This window comes from Pseudophryne corroboree, chromosome 2 (assembly GCF_028390025.1).
Source record: "Pseudophryne corroboree isolate aPseCor3 chromosome 2, aPseCor3.hap2, whole genome shotgun sequence".
NCBI classification, from domain to species: Eukaryota; Metazoa; Chordata; class Amphibia; order Anura; family Myobatrachidae; genus Pseudophryne; species Pseudophryne corroboree.
Genome location: NC_086445.1, coordinates 239,924,556 through 239,947,092, shown reverse-complemented (window position 1 = coordinate 239,947,092; position 22,537 = coordinate 239,924,556). Strand labels below are relative to the sequence as shown.

Genomic DNA, 22,537 nt, shown 5'->3' with positions numbered 1-22,537 from the left:
GACCTCGCCTTTATAAGGAGATCGTCCAAGTATGGGATAATTATAACTCCCTTCTTTCGAAGGAGTATCATCATTTCGGCCATTACCTTGGTAAATACCCTCGGTGCCGTGGACAGACCAAACGGCAACGTCTGGAATTGGTAATGGCAGTCTTGTACCACAAAACGGAGGTACACCTGGTGAGGTGGGTAAATGGGGACATGCAGGTAAGCATCCTTGATTTCCAGTGATACCATGTAATCCCCTTCTTCCAGGCTTGCAATAACCGCCCTGAGCGATTCCATTTTGAACTTGAACCTTCTTATATAAGTGTTCAAGAATTTCAAATTTAGAATGGGTCTCACCGAACCGTCTGGTTTCGGTACCACAAACATTGTGGAATAGTAACCCCATCCCTGTTGAAGGAGGGGAACTTTGATTATCACCTGCTGGAGGTACAGCTTGTGAATTGCCGCCAGCACTACCTCCCTGTCTGGGGGAGTAGCTTGCAAGGCTGATTTGAGGTAACGGCGAGGGGGAGACGTCTCGAATTCCAGCATGTATCCCTGAGATACCACTTGTAGAACCCAGGGATCCACTTGTGAGCGAACCCACCGGTCGCTGAAGTTCCGGAGACGGGCCCCCACCGCACCTGGCTCCACCAGTGGAGCCCCAGCGTCATGCGGTGGATTTAGTGGAAGCAGGGGAGGATTTTTGTTCTTGGGAACTGGCTGTATGGTGCAGCTTTTTCCCTCTACCCCTGCCTCTGGGCAGAAAGGACGCGCCTTTAACCCGCTTGCCTTTCTGGGGCCGAAAGGACTGTACCTGATAATACGGTGCTTTCTTAGGCTGTGAGGGAACCTGAGGTAAAAATGTCGACTTCCCAGCTGTCGCTGTGGAAACGAGGTCCGAGAGACCATCCCCAAACAATTCCTCACCCTTGTAAGGAAAAACCTCCATGTGCCTTTTAGAATCCGCATCACCTGTCCACTGCTGAGTCCATAATACTCTCCTGGCAGAAATGGACATTGCATTTATTCTAGATGCCAGCCGGCAAATATCCCTCTGTGCATCTCTCATATATAAGACTACGTCTTTAATATGCTCTATGGTTAGCAATATAGTGTCCCTGTCAAGGGAATCAATGTTATCAGACAGGGAATCAGACCACGCTGCTGCAGCACTGCACATCCATGCTGAAGCAATAGCAGGTCTTAGTATAGTACCTGAGGGTGTATATACAGACTTCAGGATAGCCTCCTGCTTTCTATCCGCAGGCTCCTTTAAGGCGGCCGTATCCTGAGACGGTAGTGCCACCTTTTTTGACAAGCGTGTGAGCGCTTTATCCACCCTCGGGGATGTCTCCCAACGTACCCTGTCCTCTGGCGGGAAAGGGTACGCCATTAGTAACTTTTTAGAAATCACTAGTTTTTTATCAGGGGAAGCCCACGCTTCTTCACACACTTCATTTAACTCATCTGATGGGGGAAAAACCACTGGTTGCTTTTTCTCCCCAAACATAATACCCTTTTTTGTGGTACCTGGGTTAATGTCAGAAATGTGCAACACATTTTTCATAGCCGTAATCATGCAACGGATGGCCCTGGTGGAATGTACATTAGTCTCGTCGTCGTCGACACTGGAGTCAGACTCCGTGTCGACATCTGTGTCTGCCATCTGAGGTAGCGGGCGTTTTTGAGCCCCTGATGGCCTTTGAGACGCCTGGGCAGGCACTGGCTGAGTAGCCGGCTGTCCCACAGCTGTTATGTCATCGAACCTTTTATGTAAGGAGTTGACACTGTCGGTTAATACCTTCCACATATCCATCCACTCTGGTGTTGACCCCGCAGGGGGTGACATCACATTTATCGGCACCTGCTCCGCCTCCACGTAAGTCTCCTCATCAAACATGTCGACACAGCCGTACCGACACCGCACACACACAGGGAATGCTCTGACTGAGGACAGGACCCCACAAAGTCCTTTGGGGAGACAGAGAGAGAGTATGCCAGCACACACCACAGCGCTATATAAACGGATTTACACTACACAAAGTGATTTTCCCTATAGCAGCTATAATATACAGTTTTGCGCCTAAATTTAGTGCCCCCCCTCTCTTTTTTACCCTATTGAGCCTGGAAACTGCAGGGGAGAGCCTGGGGAGCTGTCTTCCAGCGGCGCTGTGAAGAGAAAATGGCGCCAGTGTGCTGAGGGAGATAGCCCCGCCCCCTTCTCGGCGGGCTTATCCCGCTCTTTTATTAATATTATGGCAGGGGATTTTTACACATATATAGTTTATCAGACTATATTATGTGTTTTTTTGCCACTTTAAGGTATTCTAATTGCAGCCCAGGGCGCCCCCCCCCAGCGCCCTGCACCCATTAGTGACCGGAGTATGTGGTGTGCATAGGGAGCAATGGCGCACAGCTGCAGTGCTGTGCGCTACCTTAATGAAGACCGGAGTCTTCAGCCGCCGATTTCCAGGACGTTCTTCTTGCTTCTGGCTCTGCAAGGGGGACAGCGGCGCGGCTCCGGGACCGGACGACCGAGGCTGGGCCTGTGTTCGATCCCTCTGGAGCTAATGGTGTCCAGTAGCCTAGAAGCCCAAGCTAGCTGCAAGCAGGTAGGTTCGCTTCTCTCCCCTAAGTCCCTCGTAGCAGTGAGTCTGTTGCCAGCAGATCTCACTGAAAATAAAAAACCTAATAAATAATAAGATTTTACTCACCGGTAAATCTATTTCACGTAGTCCGTAGTGGATGCTGGGAACTCCGTAAGGACCATGGGGAATAGACGGGCTCCACAGGAGACTGGGCACTCTAAAAGAAAGATTAGGTACTATCTGGTGTGCACTGGCTCCTCCCTCTATGCCCCTCCTCCAGACCTCAGTTAGGATACTGTGCCCGGAAGAGCTGACACAATAAGGAAGGATTTTGAATCCCGGGTAAGACTCATACCAGCCACACCAATCACACCGTATAACTCGTGATACTATACCCAGTTAACAGTATGAAATAAAACTGAGCCTCTCAACAGATGGCTCAACAATAACCCTTTAGTTAGGCAATAACTATATACAAGTATTGCAGACAATCCGCACTTGGGATGGGCGCCCAGCATCCACTACGGACTACGAGAAATAGATTTACCGGTGAGTAAAATCTTATTTTCTCTGACGTCCTAGTGGATGCTGGGAACTCCGTAAGGACCATGGGGATTATACCAAAGCTCCCAAACGGGCGGGAGAGTGCGGATGACTCTGCAGCACCGAATGAGAGAACTCAAGGTCCTCCTCAGCCAGGGTATCAAATTTGTAGAATTTAGCAAACGTGTTTGCCCCTGACCAAGTTGCAGCTCGGCAAAGTTGTAAAGCCGAGACCCCTCGGGCAGCCGCCCAAGATGAGCCCACTTTCCTCGTGGAATGGGCTGTTACTGATTTAGGATGCGGCAATCCAGCCGCAGAATGCTCCAGCTGAATTGTGCTACAAATTCAGCGAGCAATAGTCTGCTTAGAAGCAGGAGCACCTATTTTGTTGGGTGCCTACAGGATAAAAAACGAGTCAGTTTTCCTGACTCCAGCCGTCCTGGAAATATAAATTTTTAAGGCCCTGACTACGTCCAGTAACTTGGAATCTTCCAAGTCCCTAGTAGCCGCAGGCACTACAATAGGTTGGTTCAAGTGAAAAGCTGATACCACCTTAGGGAGAAACTGGGGACGAGTCCTCAATTCTGCCCTATCCATATGTAAAATCAGATAAGGGCTTTTACATGACAAAGCCGCCAATTCTGACACATGCCTGGCCGAAGCCAAGGCCAATAACATGACCACTTTCCACGTGAGATATTTCAAATCCACAGTTTTAAGTGGCTCAAACCAATGTGATTTTAAGAAACTCAACACCACGTTGAGATCCCAAGGTGCCACAGAAGGCACAAAAAAGGGGCTGAATATGTAGCACTCCCTTTACAAATGTCTGAACTCCAGACAGTGAAGCCAGTTCTTTCTGTAAGAAAATCGACAGAGCCAAAATCTGGACCTTAATGGAACCCAAATTTAGGCCCATAGTCACTCCTGACTGTAGGAAGTGCAGAAAACGACCCAGCTGAAATTGCTCTGTTGGGGCCTTCCTGGCCTCACACCACGCAACATATTTTCGCCAAATACGGTGATAATGGTTTGCGGTTACTTCTTTCCTGGCTTTTATCAGCGTAGGAATGACTTCCTCCGGAATGCCCTTTTGCTTTAGGATCCGGAATTCAACCGCCATGCCGTCCAACGCAGGCGCGGTAAGTCTTGGAACAGACAGGGCCCCTGCTGTAGCAGATCCTGTCTGAGCGGTAGAGGCCATGGGTCCTCTGATATTATTTCTTGAAGTTCTGGGTACCAAGCTCTTCTTGGCCCATCCGGAACCACGAGTATCGTTCTTACTCCTCGTTTTCTTATTATTCTCAGTACCTTTGGTATGAGAGGCAGAGGAGGGAATACATAAACCGACTGGTACACCCACGGTGTCACTAGAGCGTCCACAGCTATTGCCTGAGGGTCCCTTGACCTGGCGCAATATCTAGTTTTTTGTTTAGGCGGGACGCCATCATGTCCACCTGTGGCCTTTCCCAACGGTTTACCAACAGTTGGAAGACTTCTGGATGAAGTCCCCACTCTCCCGGGTGTCGGTCGTGTCTGCTGAGGAAGTCTGCTTCCCAGTTGTCCACTCCCGGAATGAACACTGCTGACAGTGCTAAGACGTGATTTTCCGCCCATCGGAGAATCCTTGTGGCTTCTGCCATCGCCATCCTGCTTCTTGTGCCGCCCTGTCTGTTTACATGGGCGACTGCCGTGATGTTGTCTGATTGGATCAGTACCGGCTGGTTTTGAAGCAGAGGCCTTGCCAGACTTAGGGCATTGTAAATGGCCCTCAGTTCCAGAATATTTATGTGTAGGGACGACTCCTGACTTGACCAAAGTCCTTGGAAATTTCTTCCCTGTGTGACTGCCCCCCAGCCTCGAAGGCTGGCATCCGTGGTCACCAGGACCCAGTCCTGTATGCCGAATCTGCGGCCCTCTTGAAGATGAGCACTCTGCAGCCACCACAGTAGAGATACCCTGGTCCTTGGAGACAGGGTTATCAGCCGATGCATCTGAAGATGCGATTCCGACCACTTGTCCAAGAGGTCCCACTGAAAGGTTCTTGCATGGAACCTGCCGAATGGAATTTTGCTTCGTAAGAAGCTACCATTTTTCCCAGGACTCGTGTGCAGTGATGCACCGATACCTGTTTTGGTTTCAGGAGGTCTCTGACTAGAGATGACAGCTCCTTGGCTTTCTCCTGCGGGAGAAACACTTTTTTCTGTTCTGTGTCCAGAACCATCCCCAGGAACAGCAGGCGTGTGGTAGGAACCAGCTGTGACTTTGGAATGTATAGAATCCATCCGTGCTGTTGTAGCACTTCCCGAGATAGTGCTACTCTGACCAACAACTGCTCCATGGACCTCGCCTTTATAAGGAGATCGTCCAAGTACGGGATAATTAAAAACTCCCTTTTTTCGAAGGAGTATCATCATTTCTGCCATTACCTTGGTAAAGACCCTCGGTGCCGTGGACAGTCCAAACGGCAGTGTTTGGAATTGGTAATGGCAATCCTGTACCACAAATCTGAGGTACTCCTGGTGAGGATGGTAAATGGGGACATGTAGGTAAGCATCCTTGATGTCCAGGGATACCATGTAATCCCCCTCCTCCAGGCTTGCAATAACCGCCTTGAGCGATTCCATCTTGAACTTGAATTTTTTTTATATGTGTTCAAGGACTTCAAATTTAAAATGGGTCTCACCGAACCGTCCGGTTTCGGTACCACAAACAGTGTGGAATAGTAACCCCGTCCTTGTTGAAGTAGGGGCACCTTGACTATCACCTGCTGGGAATACAGCTTGTGAATTGCCTCTAGCACAGCCTCCCTGCCTGAGGGAGTTGTCGGCAAGGCAGATTTGAGGAAACGGCGGGGGGGAGACGCCTCGAATTCCAGCCTGTACCCCTGAGATACTACTTGAAGGATCCAGGGATCCACCTGTGAGCGAGCCCACTGATCGCTGAATTTTTTGAGGCGGCCCCCACCGTACCTGGCTACGCCTGTGGAGCCCCCGCGTCATGCGGTGGACTCAGAGGAAGCGGGGGAAGAATTTTGATTCTGGGAACTGGCTGACTGGTGCAGCTTTTTCCCTCTTTCCTCGTCTCTGTGCAGAAAGGAAGCGCCTTTGACCCGCTTGCTTTTCTGAAGCCGAAAGGACTGTACCTGATAATACAGTGCTTTCTTAGGCTGTGAGGAAACCTGAGGTAAAAAAATTTCTTCCCAGCTGTTGCTGTGGATACGAGGTCCCAGAGACCATCCCCAAACAATTCCTCACCCTTATAAGGCTCTATGTGCCTTTTAAAGTCAGCATCACCTGTCCAGTGTCGGGTCTCTAATACCCTCCTGACAGAATGGACATTGCATTAATTCTGGATGCCAGCCGGCAAAATATCCCTCTGTGCATCCCTCATATATAAGACGACGTCTTATGTTCGCAAAATAGTATCCCTGTTTGACAGGGTCACAGACCACGCTGCAGCAGCACTATCTGCAGGTCTCAGTCTAGTACCTGAGTGTGTAAATACAGACTTCAGGATAGCCTCCTGCTTTTTATCAGCAGGTACCTTCAAAGTGGCCGTATCCTAAGACGGCAGTGCCACCTTTTTTGACAAACGTGTGAGCTCCTTATCCACCCTAGGGGATATCTCCCAGCGTAACTTATCCTCTGGCAGGAAAAGGTACGCCATCAGTAACTTTTTAGAAATTACCAGTTTCTTATCGGGGGAACCCACGCTTTTTCACACTTCATTCACTCATTTGATGGGGGAACAAAACACTGCCTGCTTTTTCTCCCCAAACATAAAACCCTTTTTTAGTGGTACTTGGGTTAATGTCAGAAATGTGTAACACATTTTTTTTATTGCCGGGATCATGTAACGGATGTTCCTAGTGGATTGTGTATATGTCTCAACCTCGTCGACACTGGATTCAGACTCCGTGTTGACATCTGTGTCTGCCATCTGAGGGAGCGGGCGTTTTTGAGCCCCTGATGGCCTTTGAGACGCCTGGGCAGGCGCGGGCTGAGAAGCCGGCTGTCCAATAGCTGTTACGTCATCCAGCCTTTTATGTAAGGAGTTGACACTGTCGGTTAATACCTTCCACCTATCCATCCACTCTGGTGTCGGCCTACAGGGGGCGACATCCCATTTATCGGCATCTGCTCCGCCTCCACATAAGCCTCCTCATCAAACATGTCGACACAGCCGTACCGACACACCGCAGACACACAGGGAATGCTCTGACTGAGGACAGGACCCCACACAGCCCTTTGGGGAGACAAAGAGAGAGTATGCCAGCACACACCAGAGCGCTATATAATGTAGGGATAAACACTATCACTGAGTTTTCCCCAATAGCTGCTTGTATAAACAATATTGCGCCTAAATTTAGTGCCCCCCCTCTCTTTTTAACCCTTTGAGCCTGAAAACTACAGGGGAGAGCCTGGGGAGCTGTCTTCCAGCTACACTGTGAAGAGAAAATGGCGCCAGTGTGCCGAGGGAGATAGCTCCGCCCCTTTTTCGCGGACTTTTCTCCCGCTTATTTATGGATTCTGGCAGGGGTAATTATCACATATATAGCCTCTGGGGCTATATATTGTGATTATTTTGCCAGCCAAGGTGTTTTTATTGCTGCTCAGGGCGCCGCCCCCCCCCCCCCAGCGCCCTGCACCCTCAGTGACCGGAGTGTGAAGTGTGTATGAGGAGCAATGGCGCACAGCTGCAGTGCTGTGCGCTACCTTGGTGAAGACTGAAGTCTTCTGCCGCCGATTTTCCGGACCATCTTCATGCTTCTGGCTCTGTAAGGGGGACGGCGGCGCGGCTCCGGGAACGAACACCAAGGACGGGTCCTGCGGTCGATCCCTCTGGAGCTAATGGTGTCCAGTAGCCTAAGAAGCCCAAGCTAGCTGCAAGCAGGTAGGTTCGCTTCTTCTCCCCTTAGTCCCTCGTTGCAGTGAGCCTGTTGCCAGCAGGTCTCACTGTAAAATAAAAAACCTAACATATACTTTCTTTCTAGGAGCTCAGGAGAGCCCCTAGTGTGCATCCAGCTCGGCCGGGCACAGAAATCCAACTGGGGTCTGGAGGAGGGGCATAGAGGGAGGAGCCAGTGCACACCAGATAGTACCTAATCTTCCTTTTAGAGTGCCCAGTCTCCTGCGGAGCCCGTCTATTCCCCATGGTCCTTACGGAGTTCCCAGCATCCACTAGGACGTCAGAGAAACTTTCTTTACTAGAAGCTCAGGAGAGCCCCTAGTGTGCAACCAGCTCGAGCCGGGCACAGATTCTAACTGAGGTCTGGAGGAGGGGCATAGAGGGAGGAGCCAGTGCACACCAGTAGTCCTAATTCTTTCTTAGAGTGCCCAGTCTCCTGCGGAGCCCGTCTATTCCCCCTTACGGAGTTCCCAGCATCCACTAGGACGTCAGAGAAAACCCAGATAAAATTGCGTCGGGTCCCCCCTCCTAAGCATAACCAGCCTCGGGCTCTTTGAGCCGATCCTGGTTGTAAAAATACGGGAGGGAAATTGACAGGGGATCCCCCGTATTTATACAACCAGCAGTGGGCTCTGCGTCCGGTCCTGGTGCAAAAAATACGGGGGACAAAAAGCGTAGGGGTCCCCCCTATTTTTAACACCAGCACCGGCCTCCACTAGCTGGAGAGATAATGCCACAGCCGGGGGACACTTTTATACTGGTCCCTGCGGCCGTGGCATTAAATCCCCAACTAGTCACCCCTGGCCGGGGTACCCTGGAGGAGTGGGGACCCCTTAAATCAAGGGGTCACCCCCTCCAGCCACCCAGGGGTGAAGCCCGAGGCTGTCCCTCCCATCCAAGGGCTGCGGATGGGGGGCTGATAGCCTTGTGTCCAATAAAAGAATATTGTTTTTTGTAGCAGAACTACAAGTCCCAGCAAGCCTCCCCCGCAAGCTGGTACTTGGAGAACCACAAGTACCAGCATGCGGGGGGGGAACGGGCCCGCTGGTACCTGTAGTTCTACTGCAAAAAAAATACCCAAATAAAAACAGTACACAGACACCGTGAAAGTAAAACTTTATTACATACATGCACGCCGACACACACATACTTACCTATGTTCACACGCCGACTCTGTCCACTTCTCCATGTAGAATCCATGGGGTACCTGAAAATAAAATTATACTCACAAAAATCCTGTGTAGCATCTGTCCTCTTCTCTTTATAATCCACGTACTTGGCTTCACCCCTGGCCCTTGGGTGGCTGGAGGGGGGGACCCCTTGATTTAAGGGGTCCCCACTCCTCCAGGGTACTCCGTCCAGGTGTGACTAGTTGGGGATTTAATGTCACGGCCGCAGGTACCAGTATAAAAGTGTCCCCCGGCTGTGGCATAATCTCTCCAGCTAGTGGAGCCCGGTGCTGGTGTTAAAAATTCGGGGGACCCCTACGCTTTTTGTCCCCAGTATTTTTTGCACCAGGACCGGACGCAGAGTGGTTGTAAAAATACGGGGGATCCCCTGTCAATTCCCCCCCCCCCCCGTATTTTTACAACCAGGACCGGCTCAAAGAGCCCGAGGCTAGTTATGCTTAGGAGGGGGACCCCACGCATTTTATTTCTTGATTTTTAACCCATTCCCACCCCTTCCCACTGAAAAACATGCTCTGATCTCTTCATATTATTTTAGTCAGTACAAAAAAAAAATATATATATATTCTTTTAAAAAATATATAAATAATACTTGTGGCTCCTAATAGACAAACCAAGTAGATAATCCCTTCCAATATAAATAGATATGCTATTAGCAACAACAACAAAAAAAAACCCAAGTTTTTAAAAAAATTTATTAGATTCCGCCACCAAAATGAGGCGGACTGAAATTGACGAAATGACTGTTGAAAAGCACTGTTGTCGAATCGACATTCTTCAATTGAATATACTTTTGTCGAAAAGCCGCATTTTTACCATTGCAGACATGTCAAATTTGACAACTGTCGAATTTCAAAAAATCGAATCTGAAACGGACGTTTTTTTGTCGAAAAGTACTGTATTGCATTGTCAAAAAAATTTTTTGCATCGAAAATGCCCCGTTTTTCGACATTTGCGGCAATTCGACCGCAATTGCATATACCCCATGGTGTATGTACATTATCTATGCAACACTGCAAAGAGGTTGTGGAGGCTATGCCCCATCATTTTGCTGCTGTAATCCAATAAAAAGAGGAGCTACGCATTACTAGACAGATGTCTCAGTTTTTCTGGCACGAGTCTATATATATATATTATAATTTATCAATTACTGAGGCCTGAAAAATGCTGATAACCTTATTTTAGCATTAGCGACGCTACCAGAAAATAAGAATTTACTTACCGATAATTCTATTTCTCGGAGTCCGTAGTGGATGCTGGGGTTCCTGAAAGGACCATGGGGAATAGCGGCTCCGCAGGAGACAGGGCACAAAAGTAAAGCTTTCCGATCAGGTGGTGTGCACTGGCTCCTCCCCCTATGACCCTCCTCCAAGCCAGTTAGGTACTGTGCCCGGACGAGCGTACACAATAAGGGAGGAATTTTGAATCCCGGGTAAGACTCATACCAGCCACACCAATCACACCGTACAACTTGTGATCTAAACCCAGTTAACAGTATGATAACAGCGGAGCCTCTGAAAAGATGGCTCACAACAATAATAACCCGATTTTTGTAACTATGTACAAGTATTGCAGATAATCCGCACTTGGGATGGGCGCCCAGCATCCACTACGGACTCCGAGAAATAGAATTATCGGTAAGTAAATTCTTATTTTCTCTATCGTCCTAGTGGATGCTGGGGTTCCTGAAAGGACCATGGGGATTATACCAAAGCTCCCAAACGGGCGGGAGAGTGCGGATGACTCTGCAGCACCGAATGAGAGAACTCCAGGTCCTCCTTAGCCAGGGTATCAAATTTGTAGGATTTTACAAACGTGTTTGCCCCTGACTAAATAACCGCTCGGCAAAGTTGTAAAGCCGAGACCCCTCGGGCAGCCGCCCAAGATGAGCCCACCTTCCTTGTGGAATGGGCATTTACATATTTTGGCTGTGGCAGGCCTGCCACAGAATGTGCAAGCTGAATTGTATTACACATCCAACTAGCAATAGTCTGCTTAAAAGCAAGAGCACCCAGTTTGTTGGGTGCATACAGGATAACAGCAAGTCAGTTTTCCTGACTCCAGCCGTCCTGGAACCTATATTTTCAGGGCCCTGACAACATCTAGCAACTTGGAGTCCTCCAAGTCCCTAGTAGGTGCAAGGCACCACAATAAGCTGGTTCAGGTGAAACACTGACACCACCTTAGGGAGAGAACTGGGGACGAGTCCGCAGCTCTGCCCTGTCCGAATGGACAAACAAATATGGGCTTTTTTGAGAAAAAAACCACCAATTTGACACTCGCCTGGTCCAGGCCAGGGCCAAGAACATGGTCACTTTTCATGTGAGATGCTTCAAATCCACAGATTTGACTGGTTTTAAACCAATGTGACTTGAAGAATCCCAGAACTACGTTGAGATCCCACAGTGCCACTGGAGGCACAAAAGAGGGTTGTATATGCAATACTCCCTTGACAAAGTTCTGGACATCAGGAACTGAAGCCAATTCTTTCTGGAAGAAAATTGACAGGGCCGAAATTTGAACCTTAATGGACCCCAATTTGAGGCCCATAGACACTCCTGTTTGCAGGAAATGCAGGAATCGACCGAGTTGAAATTTCTTTGTGGGGCCTTCCTGGCCTCACACCACGCAACATATTTTCGCCACATGTGGTGATAATGTTGTGCGTTCACCTCCTTTCTGGCTTTGACCAGGGTAGGAATGACCTCTTCCGGAATGCCTTTTTCCCTTAGGATCCGGCGTTCCACCGCCATGCCAACAAACGCAGCTGCGGTAAGTCTTGGAACAGACATGGTACTTGCTGAAGCAAGTCCCTTCTTAGCGGCAGAGGCCATAAGACCTCTGTAAACATCTCTTGAAGTTCCGGGTACCAAGTCCTTCTTGGCCAATCCGGAGCCATGAGTATAGTTCTTACTCCTCTACGTCTTATAATTCTCAGCACCTTAGGTATGAGAAGCAGAGGAGGGAACACATACACCGACTGGTACACCCACGGTGTTACCAGACCGTCCACAGCTATTGCCTGAGGGTCTCTTGACCTGGCGCAATACCTGTCCCGTTTTTTGTTCAGACGGGACGCCATCATGTCCACCTTTGGTATTTCCCAACGGTTTACAATCATGTGGAAAAAACTTCCCGATGAAGTTTCCACTCTCCCGGGTGGAGGTCGTGCCTGCTGAGGAAGTCTGCTTCCCAGTTTCCATTCCCGGGATGAAACACTGCTGACAGTGCTATCACATGATTTTCCGCCCAGCGAAAAGTCCTTGCAGTTTTTGCCATTGCCCTCCTGCTTCTTGTGTCGCCCTGTCTGTTTACGTGGGCGACTGCCGTGATGTTTTTCCCACTGGATCAATACCGGCTGACCTTGAAGCAGAGGTCTTGCTAAGCTTAGAGCATTATAAATTTACCCTTAGCTCCAGTATATTTATGTGGAGAAAAGTCTCCAGACTTGATCACACTCCCTGGAAATTTTTTCCTTGTGTGACTGCTCCCCAGCCTCTCGGGCTGGGCTCCGTGGTCACCAGCATCCAATCCTGAATGCCGAATCTGCGGCCCACTAGAAGATGAGCACTCTATAACCACCACAGGAGAGACACCCTTGTCATTGGATATAGGGTTATCCGCTGATGCATCTGAAGATGCGATCCGGACCATTTGTCCAGCAGATCCCACTGAAAAGTTCTTGCGTGAAATCTGCCGAATGGAATTGCTTCGTAGGAAGCCACCATTTTCTACCAGGACCCTTGTGCAATGATGCACTGTTTTTAGGAGGTTCCTGACTAGCTCGGATAACTCCCTGGCTTTCTCTTTCGGGAGAAACACCTTTTTCTGGACTGTGTCCAGAATCATCCCTAGGCACAGCAGACGTGTCGTCGGGATCAGCTGCGATTTTGGAATATTTAGAATCCACCCGTGCTGTTGTAGCAGTATCCGAGATAGTGCTACTCCTACCTCCAACTGTTCCCTGGACTATGCCCTTATCAGGAGATCGTCCAAGTAAGGGATAATTAAGACGCCTTTTCTTCGAAGAAGAATCATCATTTCGGCCATTACCTTAGTAAAGACCCGGGGTGCCGTGGACAATCCAAACGGCAGCGTCTGAAACTGATAGTGACAGTTCTGCACCACGAACCTGAGGTACCCTTAGTGAGAAGGGCAAATTTGGGACATAGAGGTAAGCATCCCTGATGTCCCGGGACACTATATAGTCCCCTTCTTCCTGGTTCGTTATCACTGCTCTGAGTGACTCCATCTTGATTTGAACCTTTGTAAGTGTTCAAAAATTTTTTAGATTTAGAATAAGTCTCACCTAGCCTTCTGGCTTCAGTACCACAATATAGTGTGGAATAATACCCCTTTTCTTGTAGTAGGAGGGGTAATTTAATTATCACCTGCTGGGAATACAGCTTGTGAATTTTTTTCCCATACTGCCTCCTTGTCGGAGGGAGACCTTGGTAAAGCAGACTTCAGGAGCCTGCGAAGGGGAAACGTCTCGACATTCCAATCTGTACCCCTGGGATACTACTTGTAGGATCCAGGGGTCCTGTACGGTCTCAGCGCCATGCTGAGAACTTGTCAGAAGCGGTGGAACGCTTCTGTTCCTGGGAATGGGCTGCCTGCTGCAGTCTTCTTCCCTTTCCTCTATCCCTGGGCAGATATGATCTTATAGGGACGAAAGGACTGAGGCTGAAAAGACGGTGTCTTTTTCTGCAGAGATGTGACTTAGGGTAAAAACGGTGGATTTTCCAGCAGTTGCCGTGGCCACCAGGTCCGATGGACCGACCCCAAATAACTCCTCTTCCTTTATACGGCAATACACCTTTGTGCCGTTTGGAATCTGCATCACCTGACCCCTGTCGTGTCCATAACATCTTCTGGCAGTTATGGACATCGCATTTACTCTTGATGCCAGAGTGCAAATATCCCTCTGTGCATCTCGCATATATAGAAATGCATCCTTTAAATGCTCTATAGTCAATAAAATACTGTCCCTGTCAAGGGTATCAATATTTTTAGTCAGGGAATCCGACCAAGCCACCCCAGCTCTGCACATCCAGGCTGAGGCGATCGCTGGTCGCAGTATAACACCAGTATGTGTGTATATACTTTTTATGATATTTTCCAGCCTCCTGTCAGCTGGTCCTTGAGGACGGCCCTATCTATAGACGGTACCGCCACTTGTTTTGATAAGCGTGTGAGCGCCTTATCCACCCTAAGGGGTGTTTCCCAACGCGCCCTAACTTCTGGCGGGAAAGGGTATACCGCCCATAATTTTCTATCGGGGGGAACCCACGCATCATCACACACTTTATTTAATTTATCTGATTCAGGAAAAACTATGGTAGTTTTTTCACATCCCACATAATACCCTCTTTTGTGGTACTTGTAGTATCAGAAATATGTAACACCTCCTTCATTGCCTTTAACGTGTGGCCCTAATAAGGAATACGTTTGTTTATTCACCGTCGACACTGGATTCAGTGTCCCTGTCTGTGTCTGTGTCGACCGACTAAAGTAAACGGGCGTTTTAAAACCCCTGACGGTGTTTTTGAGACGTCTGGACCGGTACTAATTGTTTGTCGGCCGTCTCATGTCGTCAACCGACCTTGCAGCGTGTTGACATTATCACGTAATTCCCTAAATAAGCCATCCATTCCGGTGTCGACTCCCTAGAGAGTGACATCACCATTACAGGCAATTGCTCCGCCTCCTCACCAACATCGTCCTCCTACATGTCGACACACACGTACCGACACACAGCACACACACAGGGAATGCTCTGATAGAGGACAGGACCCACTAGCCCTTTGGAGAGACAGAGGGAGAGTTTGCCAGCACACACCAAAAACGCTATAATTATATAGGGACAACCTTATATAAGTGTTTTCCCTTATAGCATCTTTTATATATTTCTAACGCCAAATTAGTGCCCCCCCTCTCTGTTTTAACCCTGTTTCTGTAGTGCAGTGCAGGGGAGAGCCTGGGAGCCTTCCCTCCAGCCTTTCTGTGAGGGAAAATGGCGCTGTGTGCTGAGGAGATAGGCCCCGCCCCTTTTTCGGCGGCCTCGTCTCCCGCTCTTAACGGATTCTGGCAGGGGTTAAATATCTCCATATAGCCTCCGGAGGCTATATGTGAGGTATTTTTAGCCAAAATAGGTTTTCATTTGCCTCCCAGGGCGCCCCCCTCCCAGCGCCCTGCACCCTCAGTGACTGCCGTGTGAAGTGTGCTGAGAGGAAAATGGCGCACAGCTGCAGTGCTGTGCGCTACCTTTAGAAGACTGAGGAGTCTTCTGCCGCCGATTCTGGACCTCTTCTTATTTCAGCATCTGCAAGGGGGCCGGCGGCAAGGCTCCGGTGACCATCCAGGCTGTACCTGTGATCGTCCCTCTGGAGCTGATGTCCAGTAGCCAAGAAGCCAATCCATCCTGCACGCAGGTGAGTTCACTTCTTCTCCCCTAAGTCCCTCGTTGCAGTGATCCTGTTGCCAGCAGGACTCACTGTAAAATAAAAAACCTAAGCTAAACTTTTCTAAGCAGCTCTTTGGGAGAGCCACCTAGATTGCACCCTTCTCGGCCGGGCACAAAAATCTAACTGGCTTGGAGGAGGGTCATAGGGGGAGGAGCCAGTGCACACCACCTGATCGGAAAGCTTTACTTTTGTGCCCTGTCTCCTGCGGAGCCGCTATTCCCCATGGTCCTTTCAGGAACCCCAGCATCCACTAGGACGATAGAGAAATATGCCTTCCAAAATGAAAATGTGCCCAGAATCTGAAACTTAACTTAAACAGAGGTTGATGAGGGGAGGAGTTATAGCACTCAAAGAACAAAATCAACCTTTTAAGTTCCCAGCTCATGCACCCAAACTCAAACCATGGTAGCTGTGTTCACCAGATAGAATGGAAGATAAGATTTTACTTACCGGTAAATCTATCTCTCGTAGTCCGTAGTGGATGCTGGGGACTCCGTAAGGACCATGGGGAATAGACGGACTCCGCAGGAGACATGGGCACTTTAAGAAAGAATTTAGATTCTGGTGTGCTCGGGCTCCTCTCTCTATGTCCCTCCTCCAGACCTCAGTTAGAGAAACTATGCCCGGAAGAGCTGACAGTACAAGGAAAGGATTTTGGTAATCCAGGGCAAGATTCATACCAGCCACACCAATCACACCGTATAACTTGAGATAAACATACCCAGTCAACAGTATGAACAACAACAGAGCAACAGGTCGACCCTGATGCAACCATAACATAACCCTTATTTAAGCAATAACTATATACAAGCATTGCAGAAGAAGTCCGCACTTGGGACGGGCGCCCAGCACACTACGGACTACGAGAAAAAGATTTACCGGTAAGTAAAATCTTATCTTCTCTAACGTCCTAGTGGATGCTGGGGACTCCATAAGGACCATGGGGATTATACCAAAGCTCCCAAACGGGCGGGAGAGTGCGGATGACTCTGCAGCACCGATTGAGCAAACGCAAGGTCCTCCTCGGCCAGGGTATCAAACTTGTAGAACTTTGCAAAAATGTTTGAACATGACCAAGTAGCCGCTCGGCAAAGTTGTAATGCCGAGACCCCTCGGGCAGCCGCCCAAGAAGAGCCCACCTTCCTAGTGGAATGGGCCTTAACTGATTTTGGCAGCGGCAATCCAGGCGCCGAATGAGCCTGCTGAATCGTGTTACAGATCCAGCGAACAATAGTCTGCTTTGAAGCAGGAGCACCAAGCTTGTTGGAAGCATACAGGATAAACAAAGACTCTGTTTTCCTGACCCTAGCCGTTCTGGCTACATAAACCTTCAAAGCCCTGACTACATCAAGCAAGTCGGAATCCTTCAAGTCCGTAGTAGCCACAGGCACCACAATAGGTTGGTTTATATGAAAGGATGAAACCACTTTCAGCAGAAATTGTGGACGGGTCCGCAATTCTGCTTGATCCGCATGGAAAACCAGATAGGGGCTTTTATGTGACAAAGCCGCCAACTCTGACACACGCCTAGCCGAAGCCAAGGCTAATAGCATGACCACCTTCCACGTGAGATATTTCAACTCCACCGTTTTGAGTGGCTCAAACCAGTGGGATTTCAGGAAACTCAACACCACGTTAAGATCCCAAGGTGCCACTGGAGGCACAAAAGGGGGCTGAATATGCAGCACTCCCTTTACAAACGTCTGAACTTCAGGTAGAGAAGTCAACTCCTTTTGAAGGAAAATGGATAGGGCCGAAATCTGGACCTTAATGGACCCCAATTTTATGCCCAAATTCACTCCTGACTGTAGGAAGTGAAGGAAACGGCCCAGCTGTAATTCCTCCGTAGGGGCATTCGTGGCCTCACACAGAGCAACATATTTTCGCCATATACGGTGATAATGTTGAGCTGTCACGTCCTTCCTAGCCTTTATCAGCGTAGGAATAACCTCCTCCGGAATGCCTTCCTCCGCTAGGATCCGGCGTTCAACCGCCATGCCGTCAAACGCAGCCGCGGTAAGTCTTGGAACAGACAGGGCCCCTGTTGCAACAAGTCCTGTCTTAAAGGAAGAGGCCACGGGTCCTCTGTGAGCATTTCTTGCAGATCTGGATACCAAGTCCTTCGTGGCCAATCTGGAACAATGAATATCGTTCTCACTCCTCTTTTTCTTATTATTCTCAGCACCTTGGGTATGAGAGGAAGAGGAGGAAATACATAGACCGACTGGAACACCCACGGTGTCACGAGGGCGTCTACAGCTATCGCCTGAGGGCCTCTTGACCTGGCGCAATACCTCTGTAGTTTTTTGTTGAGGCGGGATGCCATCATGTCCACCTGTGGCATTACCCACCAACTTGCTGTCTGTGCGAAGACTTCCTGATTAAGTCCCCACTCTCCCGGGTGGAGGTCGTGTCTGCTGAGAAAGTCTGCTTCCCAGTTGTCCACTCCCGGGATGAACACTGCTGACAGTGCGCTTACGTGATTTTCCGCACAGCGAAGAATTCTGGTGGCTTCCGCCATCGCTACCCTGCTCCTTGTGCCGCCTTGCCGGTTTACATGAGCCACTGCGGTGATGGTGTCTGATTGAATCAGAACCGGTTGGTTCGGAAGCAGGGTCTCCGCTTGACATAGGGCGTTGTACACGGCCCTTAGTTCCAGGATGTTGATGTGAAGGCAAGTCTCCTGACTTGACCACAGACCTTGGAAATTTCTTCCCTGTGTGACTGCTCCCCACCCTCGGAGGCTTGCATCCGTGGTCACCAGGACCCAGTCCTGAATGCCGAATCTGCGGCCCTCGAGAAGGTGAGCACTCTGCAGCCACCACCGGAGAGACACCCTGGTCCTGGGGGATAGGGTGATTAACCGATGCATCTGAAGATGTGATCCGGACCACTTGTCCAGTAAGTCCCATTAAAAAGTCCTCGCATGGAACCTGCCGAAGGGAATGGCCTCGTATGATGCCACCATCCTTCCCAGGACTCGAGTGCAGTGATGAACTGACATCTGTTTTGGTTTTAATAGGTTCCTGACCAGTGTCATGAGCTCCTGAGCTCTCTCTATCGGGAGATAAACCCTTTTCTGGTCTGTCTAGAATCATGCCTAGGAAAGGCAGACGAGCCGTAGGAACCAACTGCGACTTTGGAATATTTAGAATACAGCCGTGTTGCCGTTACACTTCCAGAGAAAGTGCTACGCTGATCAGCAACTGCTCTCTTGATCCCGCTTTTATGAGGAGATCGTCCAAGTATGGGATAATTGCGACCCCTTGCTTCCGCAGGAGTACCATTTCCGCCATTACCTTGGTAAATATTCTCGGTGCCGTGGAGAGACCAAACGGCAACGTCTGAAATTGGTAATGACAATCCTGTACCACAAATCTGAGGTACGCCTGATGAGGTGGATAAATGGGGACATGAAGGTATGCATCCTTTATGTCCAGAGACACCATAAAATCCCCCCCCTTCCAGGCTTGCGACGACCGCTCTCAGCGATTCCATCTTGAACTTGAACCTTTTCAGGTATATGTTAAGGGATTTTAAATTCAATATGGGTCTGACCGAACCGTCCGGTTTCGGGACTACAACATGGTCGAATAATAACCCCCTCTTTGTTGAAGAAGGGGAACCTTGACCACCACCTGTTGAAGATACAATTTGTGAATTGCAGTTAACACTACTTCCCTCTCGTGGGGGTAAGCCGGCAGGGCCGTCGGTGAGGGGGCATCTCCTCGAAGCCCAGCTTGTTTCCCTGAGACACAATATCTATTGCCCAGGGATCCAACAGGGAGTGAACCCACTTGTGGCTGAAATTTCGAAGACGTGCCCCCACCGGGCCTAGCTCCGCCTGTGGAGCCCCAGCGACATGCGGTGGATTTTGTAGAGGCCGTAGAGGATGCAGCTTCTTTCCTCTGCCCCTGCCTCTGGCAAGAAAGGACGCACCTCGGACTTTCTTGTTTCTTTGTGATCGAAAGGACTGCATTTGATAATGTCGTGCTTTCCTAGGCTGTGCTGGAATAAAAGGCAAAAGATCAGAATTACCAGCTATAGCTGTGGAGACCAGGTCCGAGATCCCTTCTCCACACAATCCTCAGCCTTGTAAGGTAAACCTTCCATATGCCTCTTAAGTCGGCATCACCTGTCCATTGCATGTTCCACAGAACACGTCAAGCAGAAATCGACATAGCGTTGACTCTAGAACCCAGTAGACCAGGCCTGGCCAACCTGTGGCTCTCCAGCTGTTGTAAAACTACAAGTCCCATCATGCTTTGCTACAGTTTTGCTATTAGGGAAGGCTAAAACTGTGACAGGGCATGCTGGGATGTGTAGTTTCACAACATCTGGAGAGCCACAGGTTGGCCAGGCCTGCAGTAGACTAATGTCTCTTTGGGCATGTTTTATATATAGATCTAAGACAGCATCTTTTATTTATCTATCTATCTATCTATCTATATATATATATATACATACATACTAGGGTCTCTTTCTCTGCTGATAAGGTGTCCACGCTGCTACAGTGCTATAAACCCATGCCGACACAATCGCCGGTCTGAGTAGAGTACCAGAATGTGTGTAAATGGACTTCAAAGTACTTTTACTGCATGCTATCTGCAGGATCCCTGAGGATAGCTGTTAAGTCCGCGCTACCTTTTGGGCAAACGTGACACCCTAGGGGAAGATTCCCATCGTATCCTGGCCCTAGTAGGGAAAGGATCCTCCCTGAGAATTCTTTGTGGGAAACTGCAGTCTCTTGTCTGGAGATTCCCGCTCTTTTTCTTCATGAGAGGAGGGAAATTTACCTCAGCTTTCTTCCCCTTAAACATGTGTACACTTGTGTCAGGGACAGATGAGTCATCAGTGATATGCAAAACATTTTTTATTACAATAATCATATATTGAATACTTTCCTGCCATTTTGGCTGTAACTTTGCATTATCGTAGTCGACACTGGAGTCAGCCTCCGTGTCGATATCAGTGTCTTATTTTGGATAGTGAGCATTGAGAGACTCTGAAGGTCTATGCGACATAGGGACAGACATGGGTAGATTCCCTGTCTGTTCTCTAATCTTTTGTGCAATAAATTTACCTTGGCACTTAATTTCACATATCCAAACAGGTGTCGGCGTTGTCGACGGAGACACCACTCACACACACATTTGCTTCATCTCCTCCTTAGGGGAGCCTTTTACCGCAGACATGTCGACACACACGTACCGACACACCACACACTCAGGGAATGCTCATCTGAAGACAATTCCCCCACAAGGCCCTTTGGAGAGACAGAGAGAGAGTATGCCAGCACACACCCCAGCGCTATAAACCCAGGAATAACACAGTAACTTAATGTTAACCCAGTAGCTGCTGTTTATATAGATTTTTGCGCCTAATTATGTGCCCCCCCCCCCCCTCTCTTTTTACCCTCTTCTACCGTGTATCTGCAGGGGAGAGCCTGGGGAGCTTCCTCTTAGCGGAGCTGTGGAGAAAAAATGGCGCAGGTGAGTGCTGAGGAAGAAGCCCCGCCCCCTCGACGGCGGGCTTCTGTCCCGCTTAAATATACATTTTCTTGGCGGGGGCTCATACATATATACAGTGCCCAACTGTATATATGTGTACTTTTGCCAAAAGAGGTCCATATGCTGCCCAGGGCGCCCTCCCCTGCGCGCTGCACCCTTACAGTAACCGGAGTATGGGAGGTGTGTGGGAGCAATGGCGCACAGCTGCAGTGCTGTGCGTTACCTCAGTGAAGAATGGAGTCTTCTGCCGCCGATTTCGAAGTCTTCTTGCTTCTCATACTCACCCGGCTTCTCTCTAACGGCTCTGCGAAGGGGACAGCGGAGCGGCTCTGGGATCGGACGACGAGGGTGAGATCCTGTGTACGATCCCTCTGGAGCTAATGGTGTCCAGTAGCCTAAGAAGCTGGACCTAGCTTCAGAGAGTAGGGCTGCTTCTCTCCCCTCTGTCCCACGATGCAGGGAGTCTGTTGCCAGCAGAGCTCCCTGAAAATAAAAAACCTAACAAAATACTTTCTCACAGCAAGCTCAGGAGAGCTCACTGAACAGCACCCAGCTCGTCCGGGCACAGTCTCAAACTGAGGTCTGGAGGAGGGACATAGAGGGAGGAGCCAGAGCACACCAGAATCTAAATTCTTTCTTCAAGTGCCCATGTCTCCTGCGGAGCCCGTCTATTCCCCATGGTCCTTACGGAGTCACCAGCATCCACTAGGACGTTAGAGAAAAATATTTTTAATGAAACTCTTTAGTAGTCATGATACATAGATTGTACAAGTGTCTCCTGGGAAAATAAATACTAGGTGTCCATGTATGGGATACAGCAACATGACTGGTAAGAGGCACATCGTCCCAGGATCTTATTAGGGTTTAAGTAATGCTTTTAAAAATAAATTGGCTAAACATGCATTATGTTAAAAATCATGCACTAGCCTTCATTTATTGCTAGCTGTATCCTCTAATTATACAGCACTTAAATCTTATAACTGGAGTATTATAAATATGATTAAGTAAATTTGTATAACTGAATATACAGCTCCAATAACACCATGTAAAATACTTACATTATGAATCCCCTTGTGGTAAACAATATCTTTATCTCCAATAGACTTTAAACCCTGAATGATGTAAGAGCCTCCAAACCGCGAATGCCTGGAGGGGAAAAAAAATAAAAAATAACAGTTACATAAATTGATGTGCATTCAATATTTGCATCAGTGCAGAAACGTGTCTATTACTGTACTCGTATGATTGAAATGTGAAACATTTCTGATTTACAGGTAATGTAATCAAATGAGAATAGCAGCACTTCAATCTAATGAAAATAACAGTGATCTAAGAACATTA

At 48.8% G+C, this 22,537-nt stretch overlaps 1 protein-coding gene across 2 annotated transcripts in view; it reads right to left on the bottom strand.

Moving 5' to 3' along the window:
• Positions 1 to 22,537, bottom strand: part of TIMELESS (timeless circadian regulator) — a 419,423-nt gene that overhangs the window by 260,643 nt on the left and 136,243 nt on the right. For both annotated transcript variants that reach the window (XM_063952567.1, XM_063952568.1), the window contains one exon: positions 22,255 to 22,342. In XM_063952567.1, the coding sequence (XP_063808637.1) occupies positions 22,255 to 22,342 (88 nt within the window). The remainder of the gene's footprint in view (positions 1 to 22,254; positions 22,343 to 22,537) is intronic.